The sequence below is a fragment of the Bolinopsis microptera genome, chromosome 3, assembly GCF_026151205.1.
Source record: "Bolinopsis microptera isolate Bmic1 chromosome 3, MBARI_Bmic_1.0, whole genome shotgun sequence".
NCBI classification, from domain to species: Eukaryota; Metazoa; Ctenophora; class Tentaculata; order Lobata; family Bolinopsidae; genus Bolinopsis; species Bolinopsis microptera.
The window spans coordinates 9,672,152-9,696,813 of NC_087074.1; the positions used below are offsets into that span (position 1 = coordinate 9,672,152).

Consider the following 24,662-nt stretch of genomic DNA (forward strand, 5'->3'; position numbering starts at 1 on the left):
GCATTTACATTGTTAGAAAATGTATAACGGACTGTCTGACTCACTGAGATGGAAATCTTGAAAACGATTTACATGTCATTTTTTTCTGACTGAAAGTAATAACGTGTTTGGTCAGAATAATGAATAATCAAAAGATTATTCCAAGTTTTGTCCTCTGAACCTCATCTAACCACAGGAAGTGTTATCACAGTGCGAGGTTGCTGGATACGACATTTCAGCTCTAGCATTAACACGTGGCAACTACTACGCTACCCACAATAACTTTACCTTCACTATAAACGCTTGCAGAGGGATAAACTCACCCTCTCCCTGCTCCTCTAACTCTGCTGTCTGCATGAGAAATGGAGTGGGTCAGGGAGTCAGGTGAGATGGAACAAAAATTTCTCGAAAACTTTGATTTTAAAATTTGAACAGTTGATATTTTATGAATTATGAAAATTTGAGTATTGACAAGAGTATAATTAAAACAGAATTTTATTTCTTACTGATTAGTAGATTTGACTGAACAGCAGCCACGTAACCAATCAGAAGGTTATATTTAATCAATTATAACCACATTTTCAAATGAAACTGCACTTAAGTTGAACCTCACGTCCGTTTCATTCAGCATAGGTGACGTTTCCACGGCGGTTCTCGTGTACGAAGACTCCAGCCTGAAACTCAAGTACAGAGGTGCAGACCTGTGTCCTGAGAGTGGACTACCTTACATGACTATCATTACCTTCCTATGTGACGCAGAAGATAATGTGGTAAGTTGCACGCTTTCAACAATGTCAACAATATCATCATTTTTAATAGTATCAAAAATGTTCTTTGTTTCACTTATATCCACACTTCATTAATTAACAATATCTACATTTTCAACAATATTCACATTTTCAACAATATCAAACATTTCCCCGATTTCCCGCGGAGTTTTGCGAAAGTGTTGGCAGAAAAGCACGCTTGCATCCACACTATGTCAAGCCTCCATTTACTGTGTCCATTAATTCCTTCCCCTCGAGGGTTTTACTGTACAATGTACATGGTGAGGCTTGAACTCAAAACCTCTCGTTTTCAAGCCTTACACGCTGCCACTACACGAAAAAACCCCAAATGTCGTGTCATCTCTTTGCTGAAGTACAGTTAGTTGTGGCTGATGGTTTGTCTCCTCGCCCACTTTACTGTGCTATAGATACTTCTCCTCAGACCCATGGTCAAACTGTAATGATATCGCCTCCGCACTTTCTTCTAATGATTCACAGTAGTTGTTGATTGTTGTAGAATGAAAGGTGTACTCGTCGTAATCTAACAGTAGCTCTGAGAGACAGTCCTTCACTTCTTTGCATGTTTGTTTTACGTCAATAGCTGAAATAGAGTTAGGTCTTTAAGATAGCTGAGGTTTTCTCTAAGCTCATTAACAACTCTAAGTATACAGATTACAGATTGGTGATAAAAACAAAATCAAGTCTCAGATTCGCTAACCAACAATAAACAATCTTCCCAATTTCCTAACACCCGAACGAATATCCTTGTTGGTTCAGTTCTACCTAAAGCTATGGTGGCATCGGCACGAATCAAGTCAGTTGTGTACTGAGCTATCCTCTGTTTTTCAGCCTTCGTTTGAATCTCTTCTAGAACTGGTTCCAGCCTGCATTTCTTTATTACCTGCCTCCTTGGTCGGTAACAAGCTCCGCCCACCTTGCGCAACTGCTTTACGTAAATTCTTAAACTTCATGACGGCACAAAATTTAGATTTCAGAAGGTGAAACTGTGAGTTCTAGTCAATAAAGAAACGAAACTGGGCAAATGAGCTGATTTAGGATGTTGGACTAAGCGGGTTAAGTGGGAGCAAAATGGGGAAAATTGAATCTGTTAGTGTGACATGGGATTATAGCTGTATAATGTTGTCCTGTTCAAACTCAATTTCTTGGGATCAACTTTAAACTTGTTAGATCTTACTTTATTCAATTTAGCGTGCCAAACTCTTGTTTGGAAAACCTGTTATCGTGGATTTCAACGCCTTATCGTTATGAATGTAAAGAATTTATAAATTGAACAACATCTTAATTTGAGAAGTTAATCAAGTTAAACAAATTTAACTAACAATAAACAATGTATTAGCAGGCGTAACCAGTGTGTAACTAGTAACTAGTGACATAACCAGTGTGTTAACTGTCTATATTAAATTGCAGAGACAGCGTTTTTAAGAGTTACTGAAACGGTAGTTCTCATCATTAGGACCACAAAATTGTTTGAGAGCGTGAGCTCCCCTCCGCAAACTGGCTAGTAATCACGACGGAAATGAACTTCAAAGTATATTTTTAACTTTAAGTATTGTGAAACTCTGCGGCTTCTTTACTTCTAAGTGATGAAATAATGGGGGAAATCAATAATGTGGTTTATCTCCTCCACTGATTGCGTTTACAGAATCGTTTATGATCCATCTTATTAACAGTTTGTCTTGATGAAGCCGCTTTTAGGCTTTATTAAGGCTATTATTTAAGGCTATTATTTAAGGCTATTATTTAAGGCTATTATTTAAGGCTATTATTTAAGGCTATTATTTAAGGCTATTATTTAAGGCTATTATTTAAGGCTATTATTTAAGGCTATTATTTAAGGCTATTATTTAAGGCTATTATTTTATGCTATTATTTAAGGCTATTATTTAAGGCTATTATTTAAGGCTATTATTTAAGGCTATTATTTAAGGCTATTATTTACCCTATTATTTAGAGTTGAGTGTTTTACAATTAAAACCAGTTTGATTAAGTACACTATTACCGACGTCCATTGTCCAGTTACTATACAAAACAAAATCACGCGCTTTGTTTAACCTCTTTTGACAGCTAAATTTTCAATTATAGAATTATTGACTAAATAATTACATTGTTAAGAAGTTTTTACAGTTTTTAACTGACCCATTCTTGTGCTCCTGAAAAGTTTCTATGAAGGGAAAACAAGCTGAACAGCAAGGAACATGGTTTACCCATTTAACGACTCAATAACGACCAATTAAGTATGGAACATTTATTAATGTTATTGGTAATCTATCAAGCAACATCCTAAGTGGGGGAGGAAGGAGGCGACCCCATTTTTTCTCAATTTTTGGTCAAATGGGTATCGATGGGAATCGGCTCAAAAACAGGTTAAACTTACGTTACTATAAAAATAAGCATCACCATCTTTTTCACCGTCCTCTAATTTAAGTAACTAGCTATATGGAACATGGCATCAGGAATATTTATTTTCGGTTTTGACCGAAAATGATGAAAATGATGACCATTTTGCCCATTTATTCCTCGACTTTTCATTAAATGGGCATGGGCATTGATGGCGTCCCCTCCTCTAATTGATATCATAAAACATCTCACAAATTAATAACATTGAATTCTGAATCATCCAAAGCCCCACTTTCAAATTTAACTTTTTGTCCCAAATTTCTATAACAGGCAGTTTGTCCCACAATACACATTCCTATAATTTTGTCAAGTTAAAACTCGCTACAGTCTCTAAAAGGTTTTATTACGTCTCCTGTAGAATCTCATACTTAGTCTCCCTATCGTACATCATTGTCCCTACAAATCCAACAAAAGAACAGAAAAGAAAGGTACCAACCACAGAGTAGGGGCTCACATAGAACAATAAATAGACACACGCCGTCCCGAGAACGCCCCCTATTTTTCCACACCCGTTAATGAAACCAGTTGCTGTAGATCGGATGCAAGTGGGGAAACTTTCTGGTATCATGATCCAAATTGTGGTATTTACAAAGGCCTCGACAATTTTAGCGATCATTGTTGTTGCAAAAGTGAATGATTCATTAACACACACAAACATTGTTGCTATTGATAGCAACATGATGAAACTTGCCACTCTTAACGGTTTGAGCCGGCCAATGCACTGTGCTAAAATCATGGCCGCTATTGCACCCAAAAGACCTCCTCCAGTGGCGATCGTTAACTTCAACAGATCATCTTGTGTCAGGCTTTGGCATTTGTGTCGTGGTGATTGAGCTGCTCCACACATGTTAGCACTGTACATGAGGGGTAGCCACACTATCAGGCCAAACTCGATGAAAATGTTGCAGAAGTACATGACGGAGAGGGCGATGGTTGACTTTCTGTTGTCCTTGTTCGAGATCTTGGTGTATGACCCCAATTCCTCATCAACAAAACAAGTCATTTGAATGTTTTCTTGTAACTCTTTTCCGTTAAGCTTGGCCATGGTCCTGACAGCTTTCATAGCTTTGTCCTGCTGTCCACTGACACAAAGGAATCGAGGGGATTCGGGAAGAGCAAGAATCAAGATTAAAGCAGGGACTGCAGGAAGTGAGACAATAATGATTAACCAATGCCATCCAACATTCTGTAAGAATATAAATGCCACTCCGCTGACTGCTCCTACACCACCCAAATTCGCTAAACAAAACACTAGGATACCGAAGGCTCGATACTTGCTTTCAGCAAACTCTGTGGTGTAGCAGGCTATGCAGCTGAGATTGATACCGACGCATGAACCAGTCACGAACCTAGTCGCAAGAAAGACCCATTTATTTGGTGATAAGGCGCCACTAATTGCTGCTAATAACAAGAAAAGTGTGGACCATTGAATCACAGTTTTCCTTCCGTATTTGTCGGCAACTTTTCCAAACAGAACAGCAAACAGTGCGTAGGACCCGTATACCGCCATGGTGATAGCTGTTTCAAAAGTTGAAGTTAGTTCCCACTGACACCTCAAAGAAGGCATGATCACTGAAATTAAAGTCAGTTCAGCGTAGTCGGTGTACGCCACTAGCATCACCAAGAGCCAGCACAGATACTGCGACGGACCAACTCCTATCACTTCATAGATCTCGTTTAGTTCAAGCAGCTTTTCACCCGACGCTTGTGAGGTTGACCCATATTCGGTGCTGGTGATGTCTCCATCGGTTGTGATTTCCTTTGTTTCGTCTTCTTCCATCTTTGTTTAACTTTATATATCTGCCTGTGCTGGTTAAAAGTTGAGCATCAGCCAATTTAAGATGTCAAATCGTAGAATGTAACGATCAAAATGTTGTGTTACAAGATACGAGGCAACTATATCAAGGAACTAACATAATAAAGACGAACAGTGAGCATAAATGTATTTTACCACTAATTGATGAACATTATGTGATTTCTATGAGGGAAAGATAAGTTAGAGAAGTAAAAGGAATACTCGACAGTAGTTACACTACTATACATCGGTACACGTACTCTAGTTCGACACGCAATCTAGTTTCACACGTACTGTTGTTCGACAATCCCTAAAGTTCGACTCAGTCGAACTAGACTGCGCTACCTGGACTCTAGTTCGACACGTACTAAAGTTCGACAAGAAAACTTCGGCTGTCGAACTAGATTTCGTGGTGTCAGTAAAATGGCAACAGATACATATTGCAGTAGTGCAAACATGAAGGAGCTTACAAATTCTGCACTCTTAAATATCGTTGTCTTTTGATACCACTTCAGAGTTATACGGGCTCCTGCTTGAAGAATGCAGACAACAAAGCGTTGAAAATAAAACCAAAAAATCAGACATTAATACTAAACTTAGTTGAAATCTTTCAGTCAACTTTATCTACAGCCTACAACCAGCAACCACTACAAACCAAACGGAAGAAAGAAGTATATTAGTCACATCCAGGTCATTTGGCTCATATAACTACAGGCCTGTTATTATGAGTGTAAAGACATTAGACCGGGATCGGACCTTTGATATGAGTTTGCACTTTATACACTATGTACACAACGCCGTTAGTTTCTTTCATAACCTCATGGGAAATGTTTCATTCAGAGCTCATATTTCAGGCACTTGTTTTATCAGATTCAATGAAACGCAATTATAATCTTTAAAAGATGGCACAATTGTTTCTTTTCAACAAATTGCCCTGTGCCTATTTGTTTCTTCACTTCTCTAGACTATAATAATATTAATACCTTTTGTAATTATAATAATATAATAATATGCATTCTGTTTATTTTCGCTCCTGTCATGGGACACTACCAAGACGCAGGGTTGAGGGTTTGCCTGCATACCTGGTTCTGGGGTTTATTAAGACAGACGTTTTATTATGGCTGCGGAATTGCACTATTGACCTTTCACCGCAAGTTTTTGCACCATTGGCATTCGGCCGTTATTCGGTCTATCAGATTTATGTAATCAGGAAAAACAATAAACAGACAGTTTATTATTATTATTATCAGATAGCAAGGTTCATTGATAAAACATCGAATTTCATACTTACAATAATTGTTTTAAAAAGAGGGTGAATCTTGGCAAATGTCCAACTTATCAACTTCAAGCTGGATCACTTAACAGATTGAAACTGAGTCACTTGAGTATACACACAATGTTTTGGAATCTTATATTGTTATAAGACGTTATAAAGTTATAATATTGAGTACTCTTTTTCAATTTGACTCACCAGCTCAACTAGCTCCATTCATCCTGCCCATCTAATTGTTAAACCTTCTACGACAATTCTACATAGATTTATACATCTTGAATTGTCAGGGAACTCAGTAGTCAGTATAAGTAAGACACCTTGTCAGTTAATTGTCGTGTTTACAAAAACAATCGGACCTTTACTGATAGTTGAAATTCGACATATGACGTCATCTAGCGTCATCTAGCGTCATCTAGCGTGAAATATCGCCAGATGATGATAGATGACGCTAGATGACGCTAGATGACGCTAGATGACGCCAATTAGCGACATTGTCGCTAAGTGCACGGCACCTTTCGAATGTCGCTATCTAGCGCTATCTAGCGCTATCTAGCGCTATCTAGCGCTATCTAGCACTATATGACGCTATATGACGCTATATGACGCTAGATGACGCTAGATGACGCTAGATGACGCTAAGCACGCAGCACTGACGCCAGGCGACAGATAGCGCTATTTTCATAAAAATTCTAGGGACGACATCTAGCGTCATCTAGCGTCATATGTTGCCGCGACATCTGACGCTATCTGACGCCATCTAGCGATATCTGACGTCATCTGACGACATCTGTCGCGACGACATCTGACGCAGGCGACATCAAGCGCTGGATAGCGGGATAAGTCAGTTTACGACAGTTCACGCTATCTAGCGCTATATAGCGCCAGATAGCGCTATATAGCGTCAGATGTCGTTGCGACATATAGCGCTAGATAGCGTTAGATAGCGCTAAATAGCGTTAGATAGCGCTAAATAGCGAAGAATTTTGGGTCGTGACAGTCCAGGCTATTTAGCGCTAGATGTCGCTATCTAGCGCTATATGTCGCTGCGTCAGATGTCGTCGCTACATATAGCACAAGATATCATATCCTATCACAGTAACAGTAATCCTAACTCTGTGTGTGTGTGTGTGTGTGTGTGTGTGTGTGTGTGTGTGTGTGTGTGTGTGTGTGTGTGTGTGTGTGTGTGTGTGTGTGTGTGTGTGTGTGTGTGTGTGTGTGTGTGTGTGTGTGTGTGTGTGTGTGTGTGTGTGTGTGTGTGTGTGTGTGTGTGTGTGTGTGTGTGTGTGTGTGTGTGTGTGTGTGTGTGTGTGTGTGTGTGTGTGTGTGTGTGTGTGTGTGTGTGTGTGTGTGTGTGTGTGTGTGTTTTACTGGGACCGTAAGCGCAGCCTGTCTTTTCCCACCCAATCTTTTTTGTTATTTTTATTTTATATGAAAATTAATTTTTACTGTGTATGAAAATTAATTATGATTTAAGTGAGAATGCAAATGATATAACTATAAGCTTGCGCGGCTCGTCGAAGTCACCCAACTATTACACTCGATTTATCAAATATTCGGCTGAGTGGAACAAAATATTAAATATCACTTAATCAAGGGGTCGTTTACATATTATAATTAGGTATATAAAGGGCCTGATGCCGCCGGCCGGGGTTTTCCAAATTATTACGCTCGCTAGTGTGATTGTGACATAATACTAATAGCTTAATAACTATGTATGGAACTGATTACTAACAATGAGGGGTCGTTCACATACCCCGTAATCAGTTTTACCATAGCTATTATATTTATGTCAATATTACACTAGCGTAATCAATAATCATTTAAATTTGAAAACCCCAACCTCCTCAGCTGATTACGTAATACTAATATGTAAACGACCGTCGACCCTTAACATTTCGGGATCGGAAGAAAGCGGCACGTACTATTTCGACGAAATTTATACAAGTTACTAACATCGTTGATTCATGATGCCAATCTTTCACAGCTCAGTGGTGCATTTCGCCGAAAAGCATTATTGGATACCGAGAAGCATTTTTGGATGCGCGGCGCGACACACTCACAGTAACGCATCGCGTTGATTCACGATGTCAATCCTTCACTGTTCATGTTCACAGCTCGGCGAGGCCCAGTCATGGTGCATATCGCCAATTTAGTAACATAGTTGGTCAGTTCGTACAAAAGTCGTAAAAAATTCGTACAGTTCGGCACGTTTTTTCAGTTTTTTTATAGTTTGGGAAAAATTCGCTTCATAAATTTTCGAAATATATAATAAAAAGCTAATTGCAAAAATTTGTGTTAAAATGGCGGGAAACGATGACGTGCGGATGCATGTTAATATTTTAAATCTGAAATGTAACCTCCCGGACAAAAATAACAAATTTTTCGGACTGAAGTGATTACTGATTAAAAAACAAAAATGTTTTTAAAAATTCGGTAAAAATTCCTCGACAGCTTTTTAAAATTTGTACAGTTCGATACCTTTTAAAAGTTTGTACATAAAGTAACGTACTGACCAAGTATGTTTAGTAAAGCACTAGTGGTTGCAAGAAGCATTATATTATTGGCTGCGCGGCGCGGCCCAGTAGTGCATCGCGCTACAACAAACATCGTCAATTAGATTACTCGAAGCTCAAAGCTGTAAAGTATTTATCCAAAATAATTCCGATCCCGAGGATTGTTACTGGGCCGCGCTCAGCCTGTCATTCCGCCAAATCTTTATTCGCCAAATCTTAATGTTTATGAACATGTACATAATTACATGTACATACATAATTACATATACATGTACATAAATAGCCTGGGTCCCCAGGTAAGAGGATTGACATAACTTATAAATTTATAATATATTAATTCTAAATACTGAATGCATCGCATTTTAAGGGTTTTGGTATTTTCGTAGCTAAATTGCACTAAAGCTTTCGCGCTTGCACTTCACACTTGCGCGTAGTTCGTAAACTGAAAACTCGTGGGTACGATATATGTGATTACTGAACAATAAATTCGGCTCGACTCTCATTACATTCTTTTAATAACTTGCTGTGCGAGATTTCAATACTATTAATTTGCAAATGCTAATTTAACATTTAGATCTTTACATCATCTTCTTTCACATAGCCATGTGTCTAAGCGTACTACTAGCGAGAGGGCTATGGTTAGAGCATAAACAGGTTATACTGGACGAAAAATAAAACCTATAACCAACGTTAGATATTTAACCTTTAACAACGTTTTATAATTATATGTAACCTACATACAACTTTAAAATGTAGTTGAATCTTAAACTCTGCTTATAGTTAGTAAGGTAACCTTGATCTGACGTCAAATAATATACGTTTTGCAACGTTAAAAATAAAACTTATAACCAACGTTAGATATTTAACGTTTAACAACTATAGCCATAGCTATAGCTGTCGCCGCGATATCTAGCGCTAGATAGCGCTATCTAGCGTTAACTGTCACAAACCGATATTCTCCGCTAGATAGCGCTATCTAGCGCTAACAAGCGTTATCTAGCGGAGAATGTCGGTTTGTGACAGTTTACGCTAGATAGCGCTATCTAGCGCTAGCTGTCGCCGCGATATCTAGCGCTAGATAGCGCTATCTAGCGTTAACTGTCACAAACCGATATTCTCCGCTAGATAGCGCTATCTAGCGCTAACAAGCGTTATCTAGCGGAGAATGTCGGTTTGTGACAGTTTACGCTAGATAGCGCTATCTAGCGCTAGCTGTCGCCGCGATATCTAGCGCTAGATAGCGCTATCTAGCGTAAACTGTCACAAACCGACATTCTCCGCTAGATAGCGCCAGATAGCGCTAGATAGCGCTAGATAGCGCTGCGTCAGATGTCGTTGCGACATATAGCGTTAGATAGCGCTAGATACCGCTAGATGTCGCAAAAAAAAGGGCGGAAATTTTATGAAAATAGCGCTATCTGTCGCCTGGCGTCAGTGCTGCGTGCTTAGCGTCATCTAGCGTCATCTAGCGTCATCTAGCGTCATATAGCGTCATATAGCGTCATATAGCGCTAGATAGCGCTAGATAGCGCTAGATAGCGCTAGATAGCGACATTCGAAAGGTGCCGTGCACTTAGCGACAATGTCGCTAATTGGCGTCATCTAGCGTCATCTAGCGTCATCTAGCGTCATCTATCATCATCTGGCGATATTTCACGCTAGATGACGCTAGATGACGCTAGATGACGTCATATGTCGAATTTAAACTATCAGTAAAGGTCCAAACAATCGTGTAAGGCAATGTTATATACTACGCTGTTGAATAATCCAACATTAGAGCTTACTATTTACAAAATATTACCGCACCTACATGTTGCCTTTGATGATTGTCGAGATATTGTGAAGTCAATGAAAATTTCTGGCTCATGCGGAGAAATCTTCTGCAATGTTTTAATTATTTCATGAAAACAAGTAAAAAACAAACATACGATATAATACAGATCTTTCATTATTCTATTATTTTATTTTACTCAGTTCATGCAACCGCAAGCAAAAGTTTTAGACATCGTAAAGTCTGAACCACCCTGTATGTCCAAATGTGGGTAAATTCCAAAGATAACTTTACGTTTCTTGAAGAATGACATCCTTGGTCTCCCTGTCGTAGACTAGCGATGTTATGAAAACACCTATAGAACTAAGCAAAAATAGACCTATCACAGAATATGGACTAGAGTAAAACACTAAATACACACATCCTGTTCCTAAAACTCCTCCCAACTTTCCCCAGCCGTTGATAAAACCAGTTGCTGTTGACCGGATGTTTGTTGGGAAGCTTTCTGGTATCATAATCCAAATTATTGCATTGGAACTAGCCGATAAAGTCCTTGCCAATACCACTACCACTAAAGTGACAAAATGATTTACACATATGAAAAGACCTGTAATCCCTAGAATAAGCAGTCCACTTGATACACGTAGAGGCAGCAAGCGACCAACTAACTGTCCAAAAACAAAAGCTGCCACGACACCAAACATGGCAAATGTACTGGCTAGTGTGATCTCGAGCAAGTCTCTCTGAGAAAGAAGCTGACATTTGTGTGCTGGTGTCACCGTCGCCCCACAAAATCCGGAGCTCAACATAAGAGGAAGAAGGACTCCGAAACCAAAATCAAAGAAAATATTGCTGAAGTACATGACTGATAATGCAATGGTTGACTTTCTGTGCTCCTGGTTGATGATCTTAGAGTATGACCCCAAGTCTTCCTCCTCGAAGCAGATCATCCTTATGTTTTCTTTCAACTCTTTGCCATTGATCTTGGCCATAATTCTGACAGCCCTCATCGCTTTGTCCAATTGTCCACTGACACATAGGAACCGCGGGGATTCAGGAAGAGCTAGAATCAGGACTAAAGCAGGGACAGCAGGCAGTGAAACAATCATGATTAACCAACGCCATCCCACATGTCGTAAAAGAAGAAAAGCCTCGGCACTGACAGCAAAAGTTCCAAACCATGATGATATGACAAACAGGGTAATACCAAATGCGCGGTATTTGCTTTCAGCGAATTCAGTGCCGTAACATACGATACAGTTTAAGTTGACCCCGATACAGGCACCAGTCACCAACCTAGTTGCAAGAAAAACCCATTTATTTGGTGATAAGGCGCCACCAATTGCTGCCAGTAACAAGAAAAGTGTGGACCATTGAATCACAGTTTTCCTTCCGTATATGTCTGCAACTTTTCCGAACAATATCGCAAACAGTGCATAAGAGCCATACATTGATATTGTGATGACTGCTTCGAAATTTGCAGTAAGTCCCCATTCGCATCTTAAAGAGGGTAGAATAACTGCCAAAAGTGTCAATTCAGCATAGTCAGAATACGAAACCAGAGCAACTAACGTCCAGTAAAGATATTGTGCAGGACCAAGACCAATATCCTCATAAATCTCGTTGAGTTCTTTAGTTTCTACCTCTGTAGAAGGCTGCCTTGAAGTAGATCCGTACTCTATATCCCTGTTTTCTTCATTTCTCACCAAGATCCTCTCATCGTCTGCCATACTGTATTATGTATATTACACATTCCTTCCTTTAAAACAAGCTAAGAGGAGAGGGGGGGGGGGGCGGAATATTAATTGAAATCAATATTTTCGCTCTGCAGAGGACTCCACAAATTAATAGGGGGTATTTATTTACTCCCGCTGTAGAGGAAAGCAAGTAAACGCAGGGTATGCTATTTGCCAATAACCGAAGGTTTCATCCAAAGACGCTCTGGAAATATATTGACTGTTAGTTTTACAAAAGATTTGGATAACATTGTCACATTGATAACGTTTAAAATTGTTCAAACATTTGAAAGATTGCAACTATTGCTTGCACTAAAAACGATACAATAAAATGGCAATTGAGTTCTTTTAAAATAAAATGATTAATATTATATACTAACACTACATTGCATTGCATGAAGACTTTTAGGGACTATTATCTAGTGTTGTAGTACATAAAAGACGGTTCTGCTCATATTACGAGTGCAGATCATAATAATATATATAATTCTATAAATAAATTTTCTAAAACAAGCAATTAATCCCAATAATTACACAGGGCAGTCCGGAATACCTGTCCAACGTGTCGTGTATCTATAACTTCCTCTGGAGGACCAAGTTTGCGTGTAAGGAGAGAGAGGTGGGAGATAGCTGCACTATACGTGACAGTCAGTCAGGGGAGGTTATCCTGGATCTCACCAGCTTGAAGGGAATTTACACACTTGCTTCTCCAGGTTTGTTATTGTGCAGAGGGAGTGGTTTTTCTTGAAATTGAGATAGTCATCTTGTTGTTTCGTGGCATCTCTACTGAACATCCCTTTTTGAAATTATACTATTTTAATTTTTCAGCTTCAAACTTATATGATAATACAATTTTGTTTAAACTCGATTTTATCCAGGGACAAAAGGATTTCGCGGCGATTTTGGCCAAATTTCGCGATTTCGTACATGCCGCGAAATCCTTTTGTCCCTGATTTTATCCAATTCAGGATCGACCGATAGTTACTCCGTAGCAGTTTGTGAGAAACTTCTAGATAGTGATTGTAAGAAAGATAGTGCAGTGTGTCTGTCAACTACGCAGAACAAACATGTCAGCCTGGGTCTCTACGAGTCTGATACCAGGTACAACTTAGAGATCAGTTACCTGGTTACCTGGTGACCTGGTGACCTGGTTACCTGGTTACCTGGTTACCTGGTTACCTGGTTACCTGGTTACCTGGTTACCTGGTTACCTGGTTACCTGGTTACCTGGTTACCTGGTACAACTTAGAGATCAGTCACCTGGTTATTCTTAGATTGGTCATTTCACCTTGACATTTATTTTTATATATTTTATCGATTGTACCGAGGAGTCTAACAAATATAAGAAACTTGGTTACTTACCATCTTCTCATCTTGATCATAATCTGATGCTATCGCTAGGTATCTTTAAAATATTGACTTCTCTATAATTTCTGATTTTTTGAATCACTAAGTTGTCCACTCCACTGAATACCTCTAAACCTGCCAGTATAGCGAGCACGGGAGTACGCAGCATCACAACCCTAACCTACCTAAACGGGGACGTGTGTACACAAGGAGACGGTTCCTCGGTGCCTTATCGTACTGTTATAGACTTTACCTGTGATAGAGAAGAGGATGAGGCTCCTAGTTATATCGGAACGGTACGTGGTTTTTAATTATTAGTGTTGTGGTTTATTTATTGGTGTTGTGGTTTATTTATTGGTGTTGTGGTTTATTTATTGGTGTTGTGGTTTATTTATTGGTGTTGTGGTTTATTTATTGGTGTTGTGGTTTATTTATTGGTGTTGTGGTTTATTTATTGGTGTTGTGGTTTATTTATTGGTGTTGTGGTTTATTTATTGGTGTTGTGGTTTATTTATTGGTGTTGTGGTTTATTTATTGGTGTTGTGGTTTATTTATTGGTGTTGTGGTTTATTTATTGGTGTTGTGGTTTATTTATTGGTGTTGTGGTTTATTTATTGTTGGTTTTGTTGTTTCCTATTAGTTAATGTCTGCAGTGATATCTATGGAACCCTCCAGACTAGATCTGTTGTAGAAAATATAGATATTGGCCTCGAATGATTTTATCACAGTAACTTCAACTAAATAAAAACGTATGATTTCCAATGTTTTCTTACCTGATCCTAATAAAAGTATGTTTTTAAATCAAAAATATCTAAATCCTTTTCTTCTGCCAGACGGAATGTGAGGTTAGGTTAAAGTTCCCCACACCCCTGGTATGTCAACAAGACGTCACATCTTGTGAGATCATCAAGGATGGTCACGTGATCGACCTCTCCTCTCTCAGCCATTCTCCTCAGTACCTGGTGAGAGTCTGCTGCTATTTTAGAGTCTTTAGACTTGACGAGCTGCTACAACGATAAAATTTGATATCCCCAGCGTCAGTTCACCTTTTGTGATGTATCACATTCCTGTTATTGACAAACCACTCTGATGCAGGTGTCCAACAAGATCCCGCTAGATGGTTACATATACCTGGCAGTGTGCCAATCCCTCCCCAACACTGGAGCTATCCCCTGTTCTGGTAAATCTGCTGCTTGTTACGCTCAAAGTGGTGGAGCTGGATCTACGGTTAGTGGTTTTAAAGCGTTATTTTTAAAGAATTATGCTGGTAATAGTTATCATTATATAGGGGGCTCGTGGTCCCCCAGCATAGCAAACCTGTGTTTTATTTGTTAATGTTCTAAGAAATTCTATAATAGAGTCAGTAGATACAAAAGTAATATACTTTGATAATCAACAATTTAATATTTCCCTTTTAACTAACACCAGCATAACAATAATCAAAAGTCCTTCAAACACCCCCAATCTTCAGAGGCAAAATTTCAGTGCAGCAAAATTTCACAAAATGTGCTTAATGCTTTAATCTGCAATCTTATACCCTTCTTTCCTCCAGACTATAGGACAGGTAACAGGACCGCTACAGCTAGGACCTGACGGTAACCCTGAACTACTGTACACGAATGGTGAAGTGTGTCCTTCTGGTGGGTCCTATAGTACCAGGATAACATTCCTTTGTGATAGAGATGCCCCTGTGAGTTGTTCAAACTGCCAAACTATCATTATTTTTTGTTGAAACTTTGGCAGCTTTTTGGAGATTTTGTTTTTGTGGAAGATTTTGGTTCAAATTATATTTTTAATTTTTTTTTATTTGAAATTGACCTGATTTTTCCCTCAGAGTATACCGTATCTGGTTGAAGTAGATGGGTGCGAGTACAAAGTGTCGTGGTACACAGACCGGGCCTGCGTGTCATCTGATCCTATCCCTGTACTCGGCTGTAAGGTATCTGATCCTGACACCAGATTCTTGTACGACCTCACCACTTTGACTCTCTCCCAGGAGTACTATCAGGTTAGCTTGGTTCAGTCCGGAGATCCTCTTTCAGGATCTTGTTCTAGAAGACGGAATTTTACTTTGCCTGCACAGATTATACACATTTTCACAAATTATTTGCACTCAATGGAAAAACTGTTCGGTTCATTAAATTCGTTCGGTAGTCATATATATACGTGGGAATTTTTTCAATTTGATGGCGATCGCACTCACCTTTATTTTGTTGCAAAACATAGTCATGAAGGTGTGGTACGCTTCTTAAAGCAGAAATAACAGTACAATTCTGTGCACTAATGCCATGATGCTACAAGAAACATGATATCATTGTGCTTCTGGAATGCCTTATAAGGTAGTCATGACATCACTTCAAGATAGGTTTACCATAAAAGGCAGTTTAAACATTGCGCAAATCCCTGTAATTGATTCATCACATCAAAATCAGATCATAATCTAGTGATCTCATAGATTATGATTCGATTTTAGACCCAATTCATGAAAATGACTAGATTCGTGGAAATGAAAAATATTATTCCGTTAAATTATTGAGTTTATTAGCTTCAAAATGACAGGCTTTCTTTAATATCTGTGTAATCAGTATTTGAAATTTTCTGTGAAAAAGTGAAGAGAAGTACATCGAGCTCAACTCTCTAATATTAAGAAGTTCACTTATTTCCATGGAATTTACTCAGTCTAATGTTTAATATGAGTACCAGCTATTTTGCAGCTGCAGCATTTCCTGAGGACAAATATTTAGTTCCTCACAAGGAGCCAACCTTATTCTGACTCAATGTTAAATAAGATATTTGATAGTGGGTTAGAAGGTAAGAATCTTCAGTATGACCTATTTTTGAAGAAGTCCTCCGAGTTCCTAGATATAGATCACTTCAAAATAGTACGTTTTTTTTCATCTATTAACACCGCAGAAAATAAGGGTTATATTTCTGGCGATTTAAGGTGCTGTTTTTATTGTAAACCCCGTGAACTTCAGAAAAAAAGACAGTGGATTGTGGAATGATCTAGACTTCAACTGTAAACTTAAGAAAAATACAAAATAAACTGCTATTTCAGACTTCAGTAGCAGTGGGAGATAACAATGTTTACATAACTGCAAATGTTTGTGGGGCGGTAAATACTTGTGGTCCTGATATTGCTGTTTGTGCCCAGAGCAACGGTAAAACTGTAAGTAAAACTTATGACTCATTTAAATTATAACTCCCTAGCTGTCTACCAAACATACAAAATATTACAAATTAAAAGTCCCTATTTTTATATTTTGTTTAAATGGTCCCATTATTTTAGGTATCCCTGGGTAAAGTGAGCACCGCCTCCACAGAACTAGCACAAGAGAAGGGAGAGGTCCAGATAATGTACACTGGTGGAACCAACTCAACTAAATGTAAGTTTTGGCAAAGTTACCCACTCATGTTCCCTATTCAAAGTACACTGCTCAATGCTCATACATTGTACTTAAGCCTTCATTACTAGGGTTTCCCGAATAGGGGAATATTTCGCTATTGTCTTGTGATTTGTATTAGAGTGTACGGCAATATAAAAGCGATACATAAGCTAAATACTAAATACATGGACATAGCCCCTCCCCTCCTCCCGATAAGAGGTAAATTGTGTGCCCAAAACCCACCAACTAACGTTCTCAGGTCCACAAGGAAAGAGCAGCAAGATACTGATCATGTGCTGTCGATCACAACTTGATATGGAGCTCCTGACAGTCAGTGTAAGTTATGATTGGAACTATCTCGCCTATATCAGATTACATTCATGGTAATCATAATAGACGTGGTTAATAGTGGGGAGGTCATGCATATAATTCACCTTCCAACAGCAGCCATTCAGCCAATGAAATCCTTGAATAAATGTCATATAAGTGTCAAAAACAATATGGACTCCCCACCAAGTTTATTAATTATTTATACGGAGAAAATACATAAACCGCCGACTGATTTTGTGTGTCGTTATTATTTTTCAGATTTAGGAAAGATTCATGACATCCTCGCTTGATTTAGTTCTTTCCTTTTTCAGGATGACGGATGCCTTTACTCATTCAGCCTGTGCTCTCAAAAGGTGTGTCAATTCAGTCCCAAAGAGTGTGTTTTCAAAATAGGTGGGGTTGTTTACGATTTCGCCCCTCTTGCACGAAGGAACGATAACTGGCTGGTCGAACAAGAGGACAGAACGTTAGTCATAATTTATAGTTCCGTAATGAAATACCGATAAAAGAGTGGATCAGTTGCAGCGGACTAATTATTTTAAATGGGTTTCGGATTATCTGGTTTCGGGTTCTGTGAAATTCAGCGCGTGCCGTACAGCGCTGTAAAAACTAGCAAAATTTTGTCTCAAATGTAAGGAAAGTTAATTTGTCCCATTTCTTGAAGTCACATGTTTGAGCTATACTAGCTAGTACAATACAGTCGCGCGCACGCTTGAAATTTCTCACCTTTGGCCGGATTTCGCTGAAGTGTATCCTTCGACTTATATGCTACAAATTACAATAAAATCATCATTACAGGTTCTCCATTAATCCATGTAGGGGTGTACATTTGGATTCCAAGATGTCTGGGTGTACTGAAAACAGCATAGCATGTATGTCAGAGAAATCAGTCCTTGGCAGTCTGTCTCTGGGTCTCGTGAGTAACAACAAGTTATTGACCCAATTGGTCGCCTGCCATGGTCACTGTGTTTATCATGTGAGGTTGTATTGTTCTAGAACGTAATTACGTGCACTTTAGAAGCACGCCAGTCGCCTTCTGTACATTAGTGATAATGAAACCTCGTGAGCTTTATTCTTTATGTATCATCTCATTATTCTTGGCTCATGTGATGAGACTAACGGACTTTGACTACGTGACTCGTGAGGACCATTACTGTTTAATTATTACAAAAATAGTCAACCGTAGTAAGTGCGTGGTTCTCAAGTGTTAAGTTCAGCTCTACTGTTGTTCGTATCATGGTGTGCGATTGAAGTGAACTGAATAGGTTTAAACACAGAAGCAGTGAAATGTAGCTGAAACTGGTAACCCTAGACTCTATCATATCACTCCCACAGATTGAAACTAGAGTACAAGCCCCCGGTATCGGTCCTAAAGCCTCCGAGATAGCCCTACGTTACGACAGTGGTTCTGATCAGGTCTGCTCGAGCAGGTCTTCTAAAACTGAGCTGTTGTTTTCCTGTGGTAACTCCCTCGGAGCTCCAGTCTTTGTGGACGACAGGTTTGTGCAGCTAGACTTGATAAAATATGTGGGGTTTATGGCAAAGTTTAATTACATTTTCGTTTAGGCTTCCAAAATAGATTTCTTGATACAATTTGTTGCAATTTCTTGTTAATACTGCACTGTATTAAAATACAGCTACAACCATAATCTTTAGCTCAACCCAATAATGAAAACATCTCTCCTCTTCCAGTGATTGCATTTATAAGTTTACCTGGAGCTCGTTTGTTGCCTGCAACGCCAGCACACGTCCCGTTGTCTCCAAGACCTGCAAATACCCCAACCCACTCACCAAGGACCTTGTGGATCTGAAGCAGATGGCAACACATCACTATAGCATCGCCAGTGTGCCATACACGGTGCATTTTGCCAGATGTGGTGATTTGTTGGGTGACGGGTTGGAGGAGAAGCGATGCAGTGGGAAGAAGGTGTGTGTTATTGATCAGAGGAACAATAAGGTTCTTAGTTTTGGAGGTTCTGAAGACGGAGTAGAGATCTTTGCTAGAGGTTTGTGGATTCATCTGCTATGTGAATCGTGATTGTTATTTTGTAAGGTACACTCATTTTCATTTTATCTCGTGATAAACGTTCTGCTTTGAATAAGGGAAATGCATATAAAGTATCAGATACCAAGATTTGTTACGATTATGGAATGATGACTATCATCAACTAGATCATTCTTTTATTTTTTAAATTTTACTTTCTAAAATTGACAGCTCATCTCTTTCTCTCCTTAGACGACTCATCCGAACAAATCATCAAATCAACCGTCCCGTGTGAGGACAGTGAAAGTAAGAGCTGGCAGGCTATAATAGAATACACGTGTGGTGTGGAGGAGACAGCCTACTTCAGGGGCATGTCTCATTGTCACGTGTTACTTGGTGTTTCTACCCCTCTCGTCTGCTCCAGGTTAGCGAGGCATAATCACCTGTTCTTGGTGCTCTTTTACATGATATTTAATGGCGGTGAATACACTGGGTGAGTATCACCAAATGATAAAACAAGAAGACTGAGTGGTACCGCGGTAATACCTGCTGACTGCTGAGTACTGGGTGGTACCTGCTGAGTACCGAATAAGTAGTTAATCTAACCTTGGAACCCCTCAGTTACAAATCTAGAACTACACACATGAGTTTTCTGTTAGCGGTAGTGCTACTGTTGGCAGCTGTGTTCCTGGCTCTAATTCTCCTTTACATCTGCATCAACCCTAATAGACGGTTAGTCGCGATTATATTAAGATTAAGTGACTATTTAATGGTTATTTTGGCACGTTTTACAGTATACTCAGGTGTTAGTGGTAGATTATATCCCTCTTCTTTTTAGGGATAAGGTTTTCAGAAAGATCAGGTCGATATTGCCAGTTCGCGGATCCAGAGCTCAACCGATGGCTTACAAAAGGGTGAGTTAAGAATATACTTTGTGAATTGGTTGATTTTTAAAAATTGTGTACTCATTACTCAAGGATGTATAATGTATATGTAACTTGTACTTTACGTTTTCGTTAACGTTATCCATGTAATATGTGTAATATGTTTAATATAACTTATGGTTAAGTGTGTTAAATTCCCCTTATAAGTTGTATCAAATATGTTCAGTGTACATCCGATTCAATCTATGACGTAAATATGTTTAGTCGTTATTTAATCGTGAAAAGGGGTAGCCGAAATTTAACATAATATCTATTCAATGAAACAATGTAGGTGATGATTGATATGAAAGACCAGGAAGCTGAGAGTAACATGGCTTGCGATTTTTGAGTGGACCGGTAGGTAGCGGCACTTGTTCTGCACGATGATTGGTTCCTTGCTGGCACACGTGACATGTGAATGTACTGTTCTCGCTAAAGCATGTTGCTGGTTAATGTTATCTTGGGTACGATTTCCAAGCAGTCTGACATTAACTTGGAAACTTTCATTAATTCACAGATTATTTCGGTCTGGACTGGCCGTGATTAATCTCAAAAGCATGACCTCTCCAGTTCTCCCTTTTTCTTGGTTTCTTATTTTAAACTTTGTGACTCCTTAAAAAGTGAATAGGTACCTTATATATCTGATTGTTGAGTTAAATGTTGAATGTTGATTCACATTTCACACTTTCCACACATTGTTGTCGCTGCAACTGATTATTGATTATCTCTATTTAATTCAGGTTTAAGCATACTTCTTGTGGATTGATTGCCAACTTTCTAAATTGTAAATATGACCAGCACTTATCCAACACTACCTCCCACCTGTCTAAATTACGTCCTCAATTTCAGCTGCGTATGAACGACGATACAGTCGATAAATTCTTCTCGGACTCAGAGTCAGACGAAGATATCGTCCCTCTATCAGACCTCGTCCCTCTATCCGACGAGGAACTCCTAGGATTGTAGCTCCATCCATCCCTTTACCAAGCAACCGAGGCCTGACCTAGCAAATCGCCACTGATAGTGGTACTCTATATGACGATGGGCAGTAGCAACATTCCCCAGAACAGCTGTACTATATCGGTGGTGTTATCAAATCCCCAAATCCCCTCCTTCAGAATCATCGTATTTGTATCGATCACGTGACCTGCAGATTTACATAATTGACCTATTAGTGGACATTGTACCGCATGTGATGCTGAAGTTTAAAAGCTGAGTCCCAGCTGAATATCAGACAAGTAGCCGGCTGCCGGGCTGCTGCTGTTGACGAGAGTAGTTATGATTGGACGCTGGTCGTCTTGTAACCGTTCATATTGAATTGCAGCCCTCATTGTTCTGATACCATGACAATTGTTGTGTACGGGGTGTTTTATTTTATGCTTGGTAGTATCTAAAATAATGTACAAAATTTTTTTATTTGTGGTGTGCTTTATCTTTTGCTGGATCAAGGTTTTTTGAAGGCTGATTTTGTAAAAATTTTGTATCTCGATGTGTATTAATGGAAGGTTTGGCTTGTTTGTGATTTTTGCCTTTGATTAAATTATTTTCTTATCTTCTACAGTAAATGATGAATGAACAGGCAATAACCAGACATCAGCAAACAGTTTTGTGCAGTTATTTATGAGTAGCTGTGTCCCATTATAGTGTAAGTTTTACTTTGCTCTTGGTTAATTTGTCTTTTGGGTTGTTGTTATTTGATGTGTTATTGTTAGTGAACTTTAAATTATTACGATTCAAGTACATGGCAATCCTATCTTGATTTTTGCTGAAATTTTGCTCGTTGACTATTTATGATTATTCACAGCTCAATCACTTGGAGTTTGCTTTCCCCTAACAATGTTATAACATATGATGTTTGATTTAAAATCTGACATCAAAATCGTTTTGTCGACTGCTCATCTAAATTTAAATCTAGTCTTAAAGATATTTTAGACAGATGTTTAATTCCTGATATAGCTGAAAGTAAATGTGTGTAATTACTCATAAAACATTAAATGCAAAATAGTGAGTAGTAAATTTCCATGTTTGGTTGTGTTTTTGTAATACTAATTAATAATGTTAAGATGGTTGTTCGATTTTGGAACATTTTATAATTTTAACGGTAGAATTCTTATTTCTTCCTGGTTCATGCATCATGGAAAACTGAAAAAATAAGGACCGACTCACGACTGCTCCATGCTCATAACTCGGCCATTTTTTAACAACAAATAATCTGGATGAAAATTTATATATAATGTATAAGCTAGGTTTTGCAAGGCGGCAGGTCTGTCATTCCGCCAAATCTCTATTCGGGCTGAGTAAATAACGACCTCCATCGCGCTGAAAAAAGTGCGGATGCTCATTGGAAGTTAGTGTGCGCGTGACCAATATTCACGTGATCGTTTAGAATCAATTGTGGCCTCGAAAAAACCACGTACACGCTAACTATCAGTATCAATTGGAAAGAAGTGAAGAATACGCTACAAGAGCCGCGCGCTGAGTTAGATTGTAATATTTGATTATTGGGTGGTAAAATCGAGCGATGCAAGTGTCATGACTACCAGTACCTCCCAATCCTCGATTCATGCAACAGTAATGTTTTCGCCGTATGTGGTTGACGGAGGTTACTCGTCTAAATTTCTTCGAAGTAGCGCGCACCGGGCCATACCATTAACAATGGTCAACGTATGTGGTGTCGACTTTTAATTTCAGTTTCACTTTTGCAATTCTTTCGATTTTGCCTAGGTCTAAAAGGAAGTACACTATTGACTATGAGGCGCAAAATTCAAATCACAAATTCACTCATCACTCATGCCGTCATGTGCTTTTATGTTTTTTCGACGAGATATTTCTCAGTATTTTGTTAAATGTTGGAGGACTTCGACGCGCCGCGCGAACTAGCATTCTTGCATCGTCGATCGTTGCTCTGCTTCGCAGAGCAACGATCTCGATGGGTTGACATCGTCAACCAAGTTAAATGTAGTTTTATTGCTTGGAAAAATACATATTGTAAGCAATCAGCCTGAAATTTGAGAATCTGTTAGTTTATTAGTCTATGAGGATGGATGCAAAAAATTATTGTTTTAGCTTAGCTTCATGAGAAATTACTAAAAATTTGAAAAGTTCTTAATATTTGTTGTAGGTTTCATGTAACCTACCAGGACGCGCGCCGAGTTGGACTCGTCGACGGTCCAATATATGGCACAGATATTTTACGAGTATCACCCGTCAAAATATTTGTTATTTTACGTAGTTTTTTGTTGTCATACGTTGTAATTGTATCAAATATGGCACATTACATACATAGGCGAAATTAATTAATTATTCCGAAAAGGTTTACCTGGGACCTTGACCATTGTTAATGATCTGGCCCGGCGCGCGCTACTTCGTAGCACTTGCCATCGAGAAGAAAGCGGCGCGCGCTACTTCGAAGAAATTTAGACGAGTATCATCCGTCAACCTGGGACCTCATGTTGTGGGTTTACAACCTACCAGGACGCGCGCCGAGTTGGACTCGTCGACGGTCCTGTATATGGAACAGATATTTTACGAGTATCACCCGTTAATCTTAGTACATACACTTTGCCGCGCACAAGTGCGCGGCTGTATTGTGGCTTTCGCCACGATACAATTTCGCCACTTAGTGAAACGACAATGGGCAATGGGGGTCACGACGTGATAAAGAACAAACGGACTTGGAAATGCAAATGGAATATATTTGGAATAAATATTTTACAAGTGTCACCCGGCCGTTAACGTTGTACTTGTCATGTAGCACTGGGCGGCGCCAAGCTGCGAAAGATTGATATCGTCATTCGTCAATTAAAATATTACGTACTCAGTTAGCAGCTAGGAGTACAGTTGTCATACGTTGTATGACCCGCCGCGCACGGAGTGCGCGGCTCCCCCTGTATCGTCAGGACGATAGTGAAACGACCGTGGGGGTCGCAACGTGATACAAAAGTACAGTACGTAATGCGTTTTTCATTTTAGCTAAACGTTATAATTGATGATTGACGATGTCAATCCTTCGCAGCTCGGGCTTGTCATTTACTTGTTACTGGGCGGCGCTCAGCCTGTCATTTCGCCGAATCTTTATTCTTTATTATCAATTATGTTTATGAACATAATATAGCCTGGGGTCCCCAGGTAAGCTTGTCATACGTTGTACTATATTATTATTAATATTATGACCCGCCGCGCACGAGTGTAGAAAACGCCACAGCCACAGGGGTTGTTTCAAACTTGGTGTCGTTTCACACTTAGCATTGCTTAGTGAAACGACATTGGGGCCGGCGGTCACGACATGATACAAGCTCGGGCGGCCTAGCCCAGTGCAACTGCAATGCACAAATACAATGGTGCATCGTACCGATCTAACGAGAATGGAGAGAAATTATTTCATATTTGATGCGCAGCATCTAGCATGACTGCCATGACGTACGGCCTAGTAGTACTAGT

General features: G+C 39.2%; 3 protein-coding genes across 3 annotated transcripts in view; 2 read left to right on the forward strand and 1 right to left on the reverse strand.

The window, feature by feature from the left end:
- LOC134813165 (cation-independent mannose-6-phosphate receptor-like) overlaps positions 1–22,327 on the forward strand; it is a 53,051-nt gene extending 30,724 nt beyond the window's left edge. Inside the window, exons 27-47 of the mRNA XM_063820851.1 lie at positions 176–363; positions 608–749; positions 12,791–12,965; positions 13,221–13,353; positions 13,742–13,895; positions 14,433–14,561; positions 14,695–14,826; positions 15,152–15,289; positions 15,434–15,607; positions 16,658–16,768; positions 16,889–16,985; positions 17,245–17,321; positions 17,627–17,781; positions 18,114–18,231; positions 18,651–18,814; positions 19,008–19,321; positions 19,552–19,723; positions 19,921–20,031; positions 20,138–20,213; positions 20,515–20,579; positions 21,072–22,327. Coding sequence (XP_063676921.1) covers positions 176–363; positions 608–749; positions 12,791–12,965; positions 13,221–13,353; positions 13,742–13,895; positions 14,433–14,561; positions 14,695–14,826; positions 15,152–15,289; positions 15,434–15,607; positions 16,658–16,768; positions 16,889–16,985; positions 17,245–17,321; positions 17,627–17,781; positions 18,114–18,231; positions 18,651–18,814; positions 19,008–19,321; positions 19,552–19,723; positions 19,921–20,031; positions 20,138–20,213; positions 20,515–20,571 — 2,817 coding nt within the window. The 3' untranslated portion in view covers positions 20,572–20,579; positions 21,072–22,327. The remainder of the gene's footprint in view (positions 1–175; positions 364–607; positions 750–12,790; positions 12,966–13,220; positions 13,354–13,741; positions 13,896–14,432; positions 14,562–14,694; positions 14,827–15,151; positions 15,290–15,433; positions 15,608–16,657; positions 16,769–16,888; positions 16,986–17,244; positions 17,322–17,626; positions 17,782–18,113; positions 18,232–18,650; positions 18,815–19,007; positions 19,322–19,551; positions 19,724–19,920; positions 20,032–20,137; positions 20,214–20,514; positions 20,580–21,071) is intronic.
- The window catches only part of LOC134812277 (dTDP-D-glucose 4,6-dehydratase-like), a 263,853-nt gene that overhangs the window by 167,454 nt on the left and 71,737 nt on the right, over positions 1–24,662 (forward strand). The window lies entirely within an intron of this gene.
- On the reverse strand, positions 1,574–5,016 carry LOC134813068 (putative transporter svop-1). The gene has a single exon (XM_063820744.1). The coding sequence runs from the start codon at positions 4,942–4,944 to the stop codon at positions 3,508–3,510; it is 1,437 nt and encodes a 478-aa protein (XP_063676814.1). The 5' UTR covers positions 4,945–5,016; the 3' UTR covers positions 1,574–3,507.

Excerpts from the sequence above, each read along its gene's own strand:
- LOC134813068 (XM_063820744.1), bottom strand. The coding sequence starts at position 4,944 with ATGGAAGAAGACGAAACAAAGGAAATCACAACCGATGGAGACATCACC.